Below are 15,388 nucleotides of genomic sequence, written 5' to 3' on the forward strand. Positions count from 1 at the left end.
GTTTATTAACTCTTAATAGTTTTTGTGTGGATATTTTAGGATTTGCTATATATACAATCATGTCATCTGTGAATAGAGTTTTATTTCCTACTTTCCAATTTAGATGCCTTTTATTTCTTTTTCTTGCCTAAATGCCCTGGCTAGAACTTCACTCTTTCTTCATTAAATATGTCAGCTGTGATTTTTCACAGATGCCCTTTATTTCAGGTTGATAAATTCCCCTTCTGTTCTTAGTTTCTTAGCTTTTTTAAATCATAAAATGTTGAGTTTTCTCAAATGCTTTTTCTGCATGGAGATGATCACGTGGTTTTTAATCTCCTATTAATAATGCGTATTACATTGATTGATTTTTGTATATTGAACAGTTTTTGTTTTCCTTTGATATATCCCACGTGGTGATGGTAGATAACTCTTTTAATGTGCCGGCGGGTTCAGTTTGCCAGTATTTCATTGAAGGTTTTTGCACTTTTCTTGTGATCTCTTTGTCTGCCTTTGGTATCAGGGTAACACTGGTTTCGTAGACTTAATTAGGAACTCTCCCTTCTATATTTTGGGAATAGTTTGAGAAGGACTGGTGTTACTTCTTTAAACATTTGATAGAATGCATCAGTGAAGTCTGGTCTTGACTTTATCTTTATTGGGAGGGTGTTTTTTTTTTTTATTACTGATTTAATCTCATTATAGGTCTATTCAGATTTTCTATTTCTTCTTGAGTCAGATTAGAAAATTTGTGTGTTCCTAGGAATTCTTCCATTTTCTCTAGGTTATCTAATATATTGACATACAATTGTTAATATTTTTTTGTAATCCTTTATTTATGTAAGTTTGTTAGTAATATCCCCTTTTGTTTCTGATTCTGATTGAATTGTCTCTCTCTTCTCCATCTAGCTGAAGGTTTGTCGATTTTGTTGATCTTTTCAAATAGCCTTTATTGTTTGTTTCATTGATCCTATTGTTTACCTGAACTCTAATCTTTATTTCCCTCCTTTTGGTTGGTTTGGATTTAGATTGCTCTTCTTTTTCTATTTCCTTAAAATGAAAGATTAGGTTTTTGGTTTGAGATTTTTTTTTTTTTTTAATGTAGGCACTACAGCTGTCTGTTTCCCTCTGAGCACGGCATCCATCCCACATTTTGGTACATTGTGTTTGCATTTTCATTAATCTCAAAGTATTTCCTAAATTCTCTAGTGACTTTTTAACTCATTGGGTTATTTTTTAAAGAGTATGTTGTTTAGTTTCTACATATTTATAAAATTTCCAGGTCTCTTGGTATTTATTTCTAATTTCATTCCATGTGGTCATAGGAGATACTCTGTATGGTTTTAATCTTCTAAAATTTATTTAGTTTTTGTGATCTGGATAATTTTCCACATGCACTTGAGAAGAATGGATATTCTGTTGCTGGGCGGACTGTTCTCTAGGTCTGTTAGGTCTAGGTGGTTTGCAGTGTTGTTCAAGTTTTGTCTCCATTTTTATCTTGTCTAATTATTCTGTTGAGCAGAGAAAGTGGGATGTTGAAGTCTCGAACTATAATTGTAGAACTATTACTCCTTTCAATTCTGTCAGTTTTTGTTTCAAACTTTCTGGGGGCTCTATTGTTCAATGCATATATGTTTATAACTGTTATATTTTGATAGAGTAACCCTTCTATCAGGATATAATTTGATATCCTATGTGGGCTTAATTTTTGCCTTTTAATTGGAGAATTTATTCCATTTATATTTCATGTGTAAGCTTGGATGTGGAGATTGTTTAACCAAAGTTGGTTTCCAGCTAGTTTCTTCAAATAGTTCTGCTTCTCTCTTCTCTCCTGATTCCCATGGTGAGCATGTTGGTACACTTGATGGTGCTCTTCAGGCTGGGAAATCGCAACTCACAAACCATGAAGTTCGCCAATTCTTTTTCTGCCTTCTCAAATCTCTTGAATCCCTCTAGTGAATTTTTCATTTATTATTGTACTTTTCAACTCTTGAATTTCTGTTTGGTTCCTTTTCCTCCTGCTCTTGATTGATACTATTTGGTGAGACGTCATTCTGGTTTCCTCTAGTTCTTTGTTCGTGGCTTCCGTTAGCTTTTTTTAAAGGCAGTTGATTTAAAGTCTTTGTTTGGTAAGTCCAGTATCTGGGCTTTCATATTTCTACCAACAGTTTTTTTCCTGCACAGGGTCTGTACTTTCTTCGCATGCCTCATGATTTTTGTTGAAAACTGGACATTTTGAAAATTATAATTTCACAACTCTACAAATCAGATTTGTTGCTGCTTGTTGTATTTACTGTAGTTTAATAACTTTTTAAAAACTGATTTTTAAACATTTGTATTCTTTGTCAGGTGTGGCCATTGAAGTTTCTGTTCAGTTAGCTTAGTTCACACTAATGATTCAACAAATTTACTTAAACTCCTGAAACCAAAAAAACCTGAAAATAATCTCCCAGTCTTTGCAGATGTGTGTATATTGGGGCACATCTTTTGACACTCAGCCAAAAACTGACTCTGCCTTAACCTTCACTTCCTGCTTATGCACAATTTAAAAGGTCAGCCAGAGGAAAGAGCTTACTTAGGGCCTTCTCAAGTCATTTCTAAGCACGTGCCAGGCCCTGGGCATGTGCTTTCTAGATTCCCAGTTTGTGGAAACTCTTCAAAACCATTACTCCCTGAAGCAATCACCTCCAGTCTTTCCTCCCCAAGCTCTTCAGTTTGTCTCGTTTGCGCCAGACTTTTGAAGTTCCCCACCCCACCATTTTTGCTGACTACACTGAAGTTTTGAAAGCTCTGATTTAGTCCACTCTTCACTTTACAAAGGGGCAAATTGCCCAAAGATGGGAAGTGACTTTTCCAGGATCACACAGCAAATCACTGGCTCAGCTGAGATCAGAATAGGGAAGCTCGATTCCCAGACCAGCGCTCTTTCTACTTCAGGTGTAGATCAGCTGATTGTTGGGAAGGAACCAGGTTCAGAGTGAACCCCGGTATTAGGCAAAGGAGAGCTTTCCGAGGAGCAAGGGCCAAGGGTATAAGCCCCTCATGGAGTTGGGGGCTTGATTGAGTCCTTTGCTGAGAGGGGACCCTGTATAAGTTCAGGTGGAGGACTGAGTGATGAGCCCCGTCTCTTAGAGGAACATAGGTCGGTAAGTGTGGTGGGGTGAAAAGTTAAGCTGTTATCGGCCTGGGGAAATGGTTTAGGTTGATTTCTGTTTCTAGGTCTGACTCCACTCCCTATCAGCCAGGGCAGGAAGAAGCTGACAGTAGAAATGGGGTGAAACCTTAGGCTAGGACAACTCCCTACCAAAGCGAGATATTGGACATGGTATGGCATCCAGCTGCTTCCTGGACCATGGGTATCTGCAAAGGTTCATCTGTCAGGTCCCTCTTCCCAAAGCCGGGAGTGGACACGTCCCATCTCCCATTACCTGAATTCCAAACACCCTGCCACCTGTACACCCACCTCCTGTGTGAACGCCTCTGTGCTCAGCAGCTCTCTCAGTATTTAGATGAGCATCAGGATCACGAGGCCAGCAGGTCACAGAAGCAGCTGCCCAGGCCCCAGGCCTGCTCAGAATCTGAGGGCGGGGCCCAGGGACCTGCATCTTCAATAAGCTCCTCAGATGGTCCCGATACATCCTGAGGGTGGGTTTTGTTTTGACCTTTATCCAATTCAGTGTCATAGAAACGCACGTCTCAGACAAATCAATAGCATGTTTAAAAAGACTGACATCTGATAAATAATTCCCCACCTCCCTCACCCACACGTTTTTATGGAGACGGAATTGTGATAAATGAAGGCACTGTCAAGATTATTGTGGTTAAGGTGGTGAATGTAGAGCTGGAGTTTTACCTCCCCTGTGCTTCATTTTCCGTCCTATCTTCTAATCTAAAGCACTCAGGACCACTCGGACAACTGCAGCTCGATGGAAATACTGAACGGGCTTCTGTGGCGGAGGCAGAATTTGATTCTCAGAGCCAAAGTATTTCCCAGGGGAGTTCATGGTGTTTCTTCACAGTGGTGGCTCCCTGCTGTTTTTTGGGTCTCTGTCTCTCTCCTATCTTCTGGGCTACCCAGCTCAAGCCTCAGCTCCACGGGATCCCGTTACAGCACAGACTCCCTGACTCTGCAATAGGGCCGCCTCTTTCTTTAATGTTACTAGTCCCTTGCCTTGATATTTTATGTCACACTAAGGTTTAAGAGCCATCACTTCAGGACCATTTCCCCATCTACGCAGTGAGCACTCCAAGCTTCCTTTCCTAAATTTTGCACCCGAGACAAGTGACTCACTCGCTTCACCCTAGTCTCAGTTCTCCCCTGAACAGTGTTCCTCCCAGTAGCCCGCAGCTGCTGATTTACTAAGGACTGAATTCATCTGGTGCCTCACCCTGCTCCGGAGTGATGTTAGATGTGAACTGCAGACTGGCCTTGACTAACAACTCCAGAAGGCTGCAAGGCCCTGCGTAGTCCTCTCCCAAAATGATGATCTGAAAGGTCCAATGTTCCCCTCCCCATCTTTTTTTGTTCTGAGCATAATCAATACTGTTAACAACCTACTCCCACTGACCTTAAAAGCCAAGATACCTTTCCCCTGGAGAGATCTGTGCATTCAGTCCCCCAGCCCATACTTCCTGTGGGTTGGGCCCCACAGACATGAGAAAGAGGGCAGCCAGAGGGACAGAAAGGTAGAGAGAACCAGGAGCAGGATGAGCAGAGGTGGCCCCAAGTGCAGAGACCAGGGTCTCAAACGCAAAGGCCTGCGGGGGCCAAAGAGGTAATGTGATGATGGAACACGTTAGAGTGGTGGGGCCTGTAGTGAAATGAATACATGCCTGAAGGGGGCAACAGCAGCAACCACTGTGCAGGAATGCTGGGCCAATATTGTCAGAATTTTTGTTTTTTCAAGAGAAGCCGGGAGTGCCCTGGCCGGTGTGGCTCGGTTGGTGGAGCACTGTCCTGTGCAACAAAGGGTCGCTGGTTGATTCCTAGTCAGGGCACATACCCAGGTTGCAGGTTCAATCCCCGGTCGGGGTGTGTGTGGAAGGCAGCTGATTGATGTTTCTCTCTCTCTTTCCCTCCCCCTTCTCTAAAATCAATTTTTTAAAAAAGAAAATAGCATCCCCTTTTCTCCATTATTTTTTTAAAAAAAGAGAAGCCAGGAGCCTGTTTGTTTAAATATGAAGTCTTTCAATGCCTAAATGTTGGCAACAACCTCAAATGTCTAAAAACTCCTTGGAGACCAAAGTCAATGCATGTGCAGGTTAGACAGTGAATGCCTGCTGGGCACCAGGTTGAACCTCTGGTGTAAACATCAGGGGAAAGCAATGTCATAGAATGTTTACAGTCACATCAGAGCAGACTGAATCTAGGCCCTGGCACAAGTCTGGAGGCCACTGGGGTCAGCCGGAGTTCATGGCAAGTTGTGCAAATGCCAAGCAGTCCATCCCAACAGGCAGGGCACACCTGGCACCCAAAGGTAAGGGGCGAGCCCTAGGGAACACCTCAGCCAAGTATACTGGGTCTTGGTCAAGAGGCTCCAGACACAGAAACAGGCAGAGCTGATGCAATGTGTAGGGCTTGCCACCGATTCCAGTGCCCACGTCAGTCTTTTCAGGCTGGGGAAGGCAGGTCTAGGTAGACCAGACTCATGTCCAGCTCATGGCTGCTCCATGCCCTCAGGTTATCCCCTCCTCTCACCATGTCCAAGGGGCAGTGAGGAGTCAGGAGGTATCCCCGAGCAGATGTCTACTCTGAACAAGCCACCCCTGGGGCCGCTGGCCAGGGCCCAGGAGGCTGATCTCCCAGCCTAGTCTCTGGATTCTCTCCTTTCTACACTTTGCACGCAGGTCAGAAAGGGAGTCAACAGAGACCCCTGACAAGCAAGGCAAGCTTTGGGTTCTGGGCATAATAATGATTTCTGGAAACTCTGCCCCTTCTGGACTTGCCCTATCCTAACACCGTCAACCAAGGGGCAAGGAGCCTGCCAGGAAACCACCCTTTCAGACCGCAGGGTCCTCAGGGAAGGTGCTGATCTCATGCCTCTCGGGATCCCCTGTTAAGGCCTGGACATAACACGTGACCAAAATCTCTGCACCTTCTCAGCATCTGGGTCCTGCATGGATTTCAAGAGCATCCTTTGCTCATGTCCTTACAGCCTGGGTCCGTGTGAACTACTTGTGCTCGAGGTTCTATTTAAAGCCACACAAATTTTCACTGGGCTACAGGGCAGAATCATGAAACAGAAGAAAACACACTGGCACCAGGGAAACATTTCCAGAATGTTCCAGAGCTGGCAGACTTTAATTTAGAAACAGCTTTTGGCTATCAACATCCAGGTTTAAGGCACATTCTCCCTGTAACTGTCAGGGAGCTGGCTTTGTTTTCATGGTTTTATGTGGAAGAAGGAACAGATGACTTTCTGGCGTTTTTTCTGTTTTCTCTAAAAAGCAGTGAGTTTGGCAATAACAAAGCTTATGACACATTCTCACCAGATTCAAAGATTGCCCTTAAAGGTCTTCCCTTTTGCTCCTCAGTGAGGATGTGGCGTTCCTCCGCCTGGCTGCTATCCTCCGAAATGGGTGTGGCAGCAGAGTCTAGGCACCTGCCTGGCAGTGACTATAAAAAAATGCCTCCAAAATAAACAGTAAAATCACATGACTAAAATGAAGCCGAGTGTCTCAGCTACAAGCAAAGGGGAATGACTGCGTGAGTCAGGAAACAAAACATCTACTTTAGCAGCAAGAGGCTGTGAGGGGGCGGGGAAACGGCATCCTGAGAGCGCTCCAGACCAACCCAGCCCTTCGGCAGGGGCACGATACAGGATCGGGGGCGCGTGGAGGACAGGGCCAGGGCTCTACGGGTGGTCGCACTGGGACACTGGGGCAGGGTCGGGGGATATTTTGTGGTTTGATAGAAACAGGCAGACATTCTTTTGGCCTCTTCCTGGCATCACTGCTGCTGTTAGTGAGCCACTGGTCACCGCTCAGTCGTTGCCACCACAGATCTTCAGCAAAATCTTCCGGTAATCCCCCGAGGTGTCTCCCTGGTCACAGAAACAAGTGCATCAGTTGAGGGAGGTGTGGCCAGTTTGGGCCTCCTGGCTCCCCATTTTCCTCTGCCCCGAGTGCCCTTACAGAGCGGCAGGCCCATCCCAGGGAAATGCCCCACCGTGCAGGCCTGGAGCGGCTGAGACTCAGACTAGGCAGTGCAGGCCTTGACAATGCAGTTTAGCCTTCCCCATCCCCCCTTGAAAAACAGAAAGCTACAATCACCCCAACATCAAAGTTAGAATTAGAAAAATAAACACGAAAAAATTTAAGCAGTCAAACACCACCGGCCAGGGCTAACTAATGGGGACACTTCCCAGTGCTTTTTGTTGCACTCAGGTGGGGTAACATCGTAACACAGTGGCATGTCCCACTCAGGAGGTGTACGGGACCGCCACGACCTTCCAGTGGGAGGCGCTGTTATTATCTGGGCATCCCAGCTCACACTGCTATCTCCTTCACCTGAGCCCACGGGACTTACTTCAAATGCAGGCCACGCTTAGCTAATTTCTAATCATTTCCTTCCTTGAGGGCAAGGCCTACCACTTCTTCCAGATGCCCAGAGCCCACTGGCACACAGAAAGTGGTACTTTGTGCTAATTACTGATTCCCCGCTACTGACAGCATCAGGTTTATAGCGAGAGCAATGGAATTAGCTTCTCAGTGGCACGCCCAATAGCTAATGCTAGTGAGTTTGAAATTAGGACTCGGTCACGATGACTGCAGTTGCAAGGTTCATGTGCGTTTGGAACTAAAATGTCAGACCACCCAGGCCGGTGTACATTCTGTCACACCGGCTCTGCACACAGTCACTGTCAGACACCTGCACGTGTCACTCAATGTGCTTCACACAGACAGCCTCATTCAAGACTCAGCACTCCTGGGGGAGTATCATCACCCTTGTCGTAGGGAAGCTAGAACTGGGGTTTAGGAGGGTTTAAGACAGCTGCTCACAATAACAGATCTTGAACAAGCAGAAGAGCCAGAGCTGGACCCAAACAGAGTGACCTGAACCCAGAGCCTCCACAGGGAGGGGGTGACAGCAGGTAAAGACCCCCCGACCTGACACCAGGAGTTACAATCTGTTTGGGGGCAACTGGATGAAAAAGTAAAAGCTGAAGAGAGAAAGTTCAAGGTCCACAATAAGACACCCATGCTCTGCAGGCCAGGCCGTGGGGGCTTTAAAGGAAGGTCAAGAGACTGGGGTGGCCAGGGAGACCCCAGGCCAGGGGGCTGCCAGCAGGCGGCCCAGTTACCCCGAGGCCCCTACCGTGATGTCATGGTACAGCGACTTGCCATACAGCCGCTTGTACTCCATTCTGATGTCCAGGAGGTCGATCTCGCTGCGAGACACCATGATGCGAATCAGGGTCCGATCCTTTGTTCCTGCTCCCTAAAGAGAGTCCACCAAGGGTGTGAGCAGTGGGCCTCTTCACCGTCCCACCTTCCCAGGGCCCTCTGGTGCCCTCCTGCCCGTGGGCCCTCTGTCCTCTTGGCTGAGGTGTGGCTCTCCCCATGCCCTCGACCCCGAGCCCCTGGTCCTAGTCACAGGCGGGGCTGACACCCCCAGCCCCTCCCTGTGGAAGCTGCATACCCTCATGGCCCTGTTCAGCCTCTCAGCAAAGAACGCAGGGGTATTCTTGAGACACTTCACTGGAAGAGAAACACAGCATAACTTGATCTGCAAGCAGCTCAGCCCAGGTGGCAGGGAGTACAGGGTCCCCTTAGGAGGCCACCTTCCCTCCCACTGCTCCTCTGGGCTCCATCAACTATCCATGGTCTTAGCTCCAGTGCTTTAGGTAGAAACACGCAGAGCCTGGACCACACCCCAGCCTCTTTCCTGGTGACAGCACAGAGAGGAGCTGTGTGGGGGAGTAATGGGGGACGGTGACGGGCATGGTGTTGCTGCTCAAGCTGGAGGGGTGACTGGAGATGCCGAGAACCTCGAGGAGAAAGGACAGCAGAGTGGGACGATGTCTCCCTAGTGTCCTCAGGCCACAGAACCTACTATGGGGGACGTGCAGAAAATGAGCATGCAGCACCTCTCCCATCACAAAGCTCCAAGGAAAGCAAAGCAAAAGATAGACACACTGTGCATCTCCCAAGTAGGGCCAACCCCTGGTGGGGGCGGGACCCGGAGCCCTCAGAGGGCAGGGTGCGGGCTGCAAGGAGCACAGTATCGTCCGGGGGCCAGGCCAGCTTTCCTTTAACAAGGCGTGTTGCTGTTGCAACCATGTGTTTCCATCACAAACATCTGACAACTGCCTGCAGGGATATATTTTTAGAGGAAACTTGGCAGGATGTGAGTCATCTCTTCCAGCAGGGCAGTTGGTTGCTCTCCCACTAATACCCACACTGCGTGCCCTTCCCAGAGCTGCACTTGAAATAGAAACAAGACACCTCCAGGACGGCGGGGGGCACAACCACGCGGCGATCGGGAAGCAGGGTGACTCCCACCGGCTTAGGCACGCTGGATTTAGCAATCGTGGGTCCTGCGGTGCTTGCACTGCACTGCCTGCCCCTCCACCGGAGGATGGTGGGCACCCTGAAAGCTTCCAGTCCGTGCCAGTCCCGTCAGGCAGGCGGCCCGCAACACCTACCCACGGCCAGCATGCCCTGCTCCAGGTCCCCCGACATCTCCCGGCAGATGCTCTTCTCAATGTCTCGACCTGTCATTCGCTGATACTCGTTGAAAACTAGCGAGAAGAGAAAAAGAACGTCACGGGCTGAATTCTGTCACCCTTCCTAAATTCAAGTGTTGGAGTCCTAGCCCTCAGGACCTCAGAATGTGGCTATACTTGGAGATACCTAATCATCTTTAAAGAGATAATTAAGTTAACCCTGGCCAGGTGGGTCAATTGGTTGAAGCATTGTCTCGTACACCAAAAGGTTGTGGGTTCGATCCCAGTCAGGATGCACACAGGAGGCAACCTATTGACGCTTCTCTCTCACACAGATCTCTCTCCCTCTCGAAAATCAATAAACATATCCTTGGGTGAGATTAAAAAAGAAAAAGAAAAAAAGGAGGTAATTAAGTTAAAATAAGGCCCTTTAGTATGGGCCCTAATCCAGTCCGGCTGGTGTCCTTAGAAGAAATTTGGACACAAGGAAACACCAGGGACAGGTACATAGAGGAAAGGCCATGTGAGGACACAGCAAAAAGGTGGCCATACAAAGCCGAGGAGAGAGGACTCAGAAGAAATTAAATGTGCTGACACCTTGATCTTGGATTTCTAGTTTCCAGAACCATAAGAAAATAAACTTCTGTTGTTTAAGTCACTCGGTATATGGTATTTGGTTACAGTAGCCAGAGTAACTCACACAGGATACACAGTGAGGAGGCCTCTGTCCCTTCCCGAGCCACTTCTCCCTCTGCTCCCGACATCTGGAGGCCCCACTGACCACACCTGGCCAGCTCTCTCGTCAGCCAGGTTTTTCACCCCACGCATCGTGTGACCCCACCCCCATGCCTGCTCCTGCAGTCCTACTCCCAGGGCTGCCCTCACCAGACTGCTTACCCACATCGCACCTAGGCCCCATCCAGGACACGCCCAACACAGTAAATGACCCCTCTTCTGAAATCCTCGCACTTCCAGCCCACGCCATTCCCTCCATTCCATCTCCCTTATTCCATGCATCAGTCTTGTCTTTCTCAAACTATGAGCTAACGCCCTGCCAGCCCCCCAACTTACCCTAGGACAAGCTGGGCACCATGGGAAGTGACTCTAGGTGGCACCGTGGAGCCCTGGGTCCTAACTTCAGCTTTGACCTTGGATAAAACCCCTCTTCCCCAGCCTGGGTCCCCACCAGTTCTCCAAACTTGTCATCTGCATGTCAGTGTGTTGATTTCTGCTGTCTTATTAATAGTCTTTAGATCAGCTCCTCTTTCCTCCTAAGTAATAACGTTTGTGAAACCAGGGTCTGATATGCTACTTACATATTCTATGCTCATTAAAATAAATAACTAAGATCAAACTATGCTCACTCACGCTCCAGTGCAGAGATTAAAAAGTATGCTCTGCAGCCAGAGGCTGAGTTCGAATCCAAATTCCGCCCGTTACCTGCTGGGTGACGACCTGACTTGCCCGCCTGCCCTGTGCCTGGCCTCCCATCTGTAAGATGGGAGGACAGGAGCAGTTATTTGTGTGCATCGTAAGACTTAGTGCATGAATAGAGCAGGGCCTGTGCTCTCACCCGGGCCATCCATGTTGCTAAGTGTGGTCATCATTCGCCCTCGCCCGCCCTCACGTGTTAGCCTCCAGCACGTCCCTTTTCTGGGTGCTCCTTCTTAGTCTCCTGCTACGGCCAGGGCCCTGTCCTCAGACCGCTGGTCTCTCTCCAGCTCCCTCCTGAGTGGACCTCTTGCAGTTCCACAGCCTCAAACACCTTTGGCCTATCCATTCATTGCTCCTAAACCTCCATCTCCAGCCCAGACCTCTCCTGACCTCCACACTCCTAAGTCCAGTTTTCTACTTATCTCCAGCCCAAGGCTCCCCTCCCCTCCCCTGCCCTCCCCTGCCCTCCCCTCCCCTCCCCTCCCGAGGTCCATCTAAGCTCATTCTTCCACCGGCACAGTCAGAAGAAATGATATGTCACATCCGACTGCTTCCTTCACACACTCCACGTCCGACTCATTGACAAACAAGGCCAGAAGCTGGCCCCTTCTCACCACCAGCCCCTGACACCTGGCCCAAGGCACTGTCATTTCTCCTCTGGATATGCAGCAGCCTCCTAAATGGTGTCCTGATCTGCCATCGACCCCTTCACCCTTCCCAACACAACAGCCGGTGAACTTGCAAAACCTAAGTCATGTTCTCTTCTGCTCAGAGTCCTCGACGGCTTCCTGTTTAACTCAGGATAAAGACCTAAGTCCATGTAATTGTCACAGGGCCTCCCGCCATCTCTGATCTGACCACTCTCACTCCAGCTGCTCCAGCCCCACAGCCCCTTTCAGTTTCTTGGTCATCCAGGGAGCCCCCCACTCAGGGCCTGTGCACCTGCAACTCCTTCGCATTAACTCAAATGCCGCATATCACCTCTGTGAGCACTGCCCCAGCACCCCCCAGTCCTCAACACTCCCTATCTCTGTCTTCCACTTTGCTATTTTCCCTAAATGACGTGCCATCTGGTACAGGTTTTACTTAATTTGTCTCTGCAAACAAGGTGAACCCCATGAGAACAGAGGTTATGTAGTGCTGTTCTCCACCGCTTCCCACACGACTCCATGACCCTGCGTGTGTCAGGAGCCCAATATATAGATCTTTGAATGACTAAAATGTTACTTAGCATTACTAGTTGTTACCCTTACTTTTTTATGCCACATTTTGGAAAACATTGGATTTGGTGCTTCTGAAGACTCTCTCAAGTCTAACATTCCAGATCCTAGAGGTACCAGCCGAGAGGCTGACCTTTTCCTCACCTCCTCCTGTGATTTCCTCCGGCGCTGGCAGAAACTCGGGAACCTTGCTGATACATATATATGGCAAATTTTTATTCCTTGGTACGGCTGTTTTTAAACAGTGGTTCGAATAGTGCCAGGGACATTGATGGCAAAGGTATGAGTGTGGATAGTGCTGCTTCAGGAAATGGATCGAAGCAGTATTCCTAGTTAACACAATTTTAGATAATGAGATTTTAAATGTGTGAACTAAAATTTAATATTAAAAGTAGATGTTACTATTTTATCTATTTTGAAAAGTTTATATATTCAAAATTACAAGTGAGGTTTTTTTAAAATAGAAAACGTTATTTTAAGTAGTTCAAACAAAATTTTATAACATAACAAGCATACCTTCCATCAATTTCTCTTCTTTTTTTTAATCCTTACCACCCAAGAATCAAACCTGCAAACGTTTTCATGCACAGACAACACTCCAACCAAACGAGCCACCTGGTGAGGGCCTTCTATCAATTTCTTCAGTTACTCCAACAAGTAAAACCTCTGGCTTAATTAGAATTTATATTTTGCCTTAAATATTCCAAAATCCATCCATGTCAACTTTGGCATTTTAACCTTGCCTGATACTAGGAAACGGGAAACCTTGATCAGTAGCCACATGGATAACTTTTGCTCGCCACCATTCTTTCTGATCTTGCTCTGATTCCATACATTCCAGAATACTGAATGGACTATTTTTTTAAGGGGGGAGCACGAACGCAGTCCCCCACTACCACAAATTATGCAGTTGAGTTTCTCATGCCGGGAGAGAGCGTGAGCACACCCAGTGTGCAATGGATAAGCCTCACCCTGGGAAAACCACCTTCTCAATCATGGTATCTCCCCTGCCAGGTTAGGATAAATTAGCCCTTCTTAGGAGTCACAGCCACGCTGGGATGTAGGCATGTCCCAGGGCCCATAGACCTGCCTGTAAAGCAAGTTTCAGAAGGTACACTCTGCTTAAGGTAACAGAAGAACACAGCCTGTTAAGCATGAAAATGTATAGCTCTGTTCTCTTTCTGCTCTTAAGGTAACATCACCGACTCACAATCCCAAGATTGTCTTACAAATCTTTCTCTTTTCTATTTTATTTATTGATTTTGAGAGAGAGAGAGAGAGAAACACTGATTTGTTGTTCCACCTATCCATGCACCCATTGGTTGATTCTTGCATGTGCCCTGACTGGGGGCTGAACTTGCAACCTTGGAGTTGGAACAATGCTCCAACCAACTGAGCCACCCAGCCAGGGCCAAACCACTTTTTGTGTTCTAGACCACCTGGCCACAGTTATGTAGACCCAGACAGGATGTCTGAATGGCTTTGTAATAAACTTCCAAGATGAAGGGAAATTTCTTGCTCATTGTTTGCCTAAAACTTTAGCTTGTGTTCATCTTATTAAACAAAATACATGCTCCCAAAATGCCCACAAATTAAGTTATTGAAACTCCTTTAAAGATCTTCTTTGTCAGTGGCTCCACAGTGTGGGCCATTCTGGGCTGATAATATCTTTTTTTTTCTGTTTTATTAAATGTATTGGGATGACATTGGTTAATAAGATCATATAGGTTTCAAGTGTACATTTCTTTCTTTTTTTTTTTTAATATATCTTTATTAATTTCAGAGAGAGGAAAGGCGAGGGAGAGAGAGAGATAGAAACATCAATGATGAGAGAGTCATTGATCGAGCCCGCAACCCGGGCATGTGCCCTGACTGGGAATCGAACCCCAATCACCTGGATCCTCGGTCGACGCTCAACCGCTGAGCTACGCCCGGCCGGGCCAAGTGTACATTTCTATGACATATGACCTTCATATTGCATTATGTGCCCACCACCCAAAGTCAAATCATCTTCTGTCACCATATATTTGGCCCCCTTTACCACTAGGAAGTGAAAGTCCCGTGCAGGGAGGAACTGTTAAGCATTCCTGCAAGCTCCCTTTCCCCACCACACCATGTCTGACCTGGTTACCTGGCCCAGGGAGGCCTGGGACTGCCTTACCTGCCACCAGATGGGCCCGGCTCCGGGCGCACAAGATTGCATTGAACTTGGACTCATCTGTTCCCAGGCGGTTCTCCCCAGCTGCGTACAGTTCCTAGATGGGGGGGGGGGGGGAGAAGACGGGCATACAATGCAGGCCTCACCCCAGGCACCAGGTCCAGGTCACCTACTCGGGCCATGCAAGCCCAGAGGGGAAGGAAATAGGGCCAGTGCCCCAGCTGTGCTCCATTCACTTTGCAGAACTACACATCCCCCTTGCTGGGCAACACAAAGTGTTTTGAAGGTGGGGAGAACTCAGAATCAGGAGAACCGAGGCCAACTGGAGCTCAGGATGGGCACGGAACAGCTTTAACCCAACCGAGGGAGAAGCAGCCCAAAGTAAAAAAGAACAAGAGGCCTGGGCCCGAGTCCTCGCTCTACAGCCGCGAGTCTCGGCAGGCCACTGGCCCTCTCTGAGCCCCGCTTCCTCATCTCTACAACGTGAAGGTTGGATTAGATTTGGGGGTCACAAACCTGAAAGTCCAAAGGGGCCAGCTAGGTAACCTGAGGAGAATAGGGCCAGAGAGTGGAGGGATCAAGGCTAACCACACAGGGCTGGTTTTCTGGGCACCAGCTGAGCAATGACAGAGATGCAGGCTCACAGCTGCCAGGCCCATTTCACAGGAGAGGCAAGAGATCCTGACTTCTATATAAAGTCCCCCAGTCTTTAAAAGCAGCTTCCCTCTCTATAAGAGGAACATGGGAGACAATATGTATTATAACAACTGATAAGTCAGTCACAGATTTGGATGTCATATATGCTAGGCACTTTCCCTGTGTTTGGATGCATATGCCATTATGTTTGCAAATGGGCAGAATTTGCATTTGTCTGTTAAGCTTTCGAAAGTGTGAGCCCAGAATATTTGCCAATGTGCAACCCTGCAACA

General features: G+C 47.7%; 1 protein-coding gene across 1 annotated transcript in view; it reads right to left on the bottom strand.

The window, feature by feature from the left end:
- Positions 1–6,246: 6,246 nt before the first annotated feature.
- Positions 6,247–15,388, bottom strand: part of ANXA11 (annexin A11) — a 47,407-nt gene continuing 38,265 nt past the window's right edge. The window contains exons 11-15 of the mRNA XM_081158084.1: positions 14,463–14,556; positions 9,627–9,722; positions 8,621–8,679; positions 8,297–8,419; positions 6,247–7,022 (exon numbers count right to left, since the gene is read on the bottom strand). Coding sequence (XP_081014210.1) covers positions 6,963–7,022; positions 8,297–8,419; positions 8,621–8,679; positions 9,627–9,722; positions 14,463–14,556 — 432 coding nt within the window. The 3' untranslated portion in view covers positions 6,247–6,962. The remainder of the gene's footprint in view (positions 7,023–8,296; positions 8,420–8,620; positions 8,680–9,626; positions 9,723–14,462; positions 14,557–15,388) is intronic.

This window comes from Miniopterus schreibersii (assembly GCF_964146895.1).
Source record: "Miniopterus schreibersii genome assembly, chromosome: 14".
Lineage (NCBI taxonomy): Eukaryota > Metazoa > Chordata > Mammalia > Chiroptera > Miniopteridae > Miniopterus > Miniopterus schreibersii.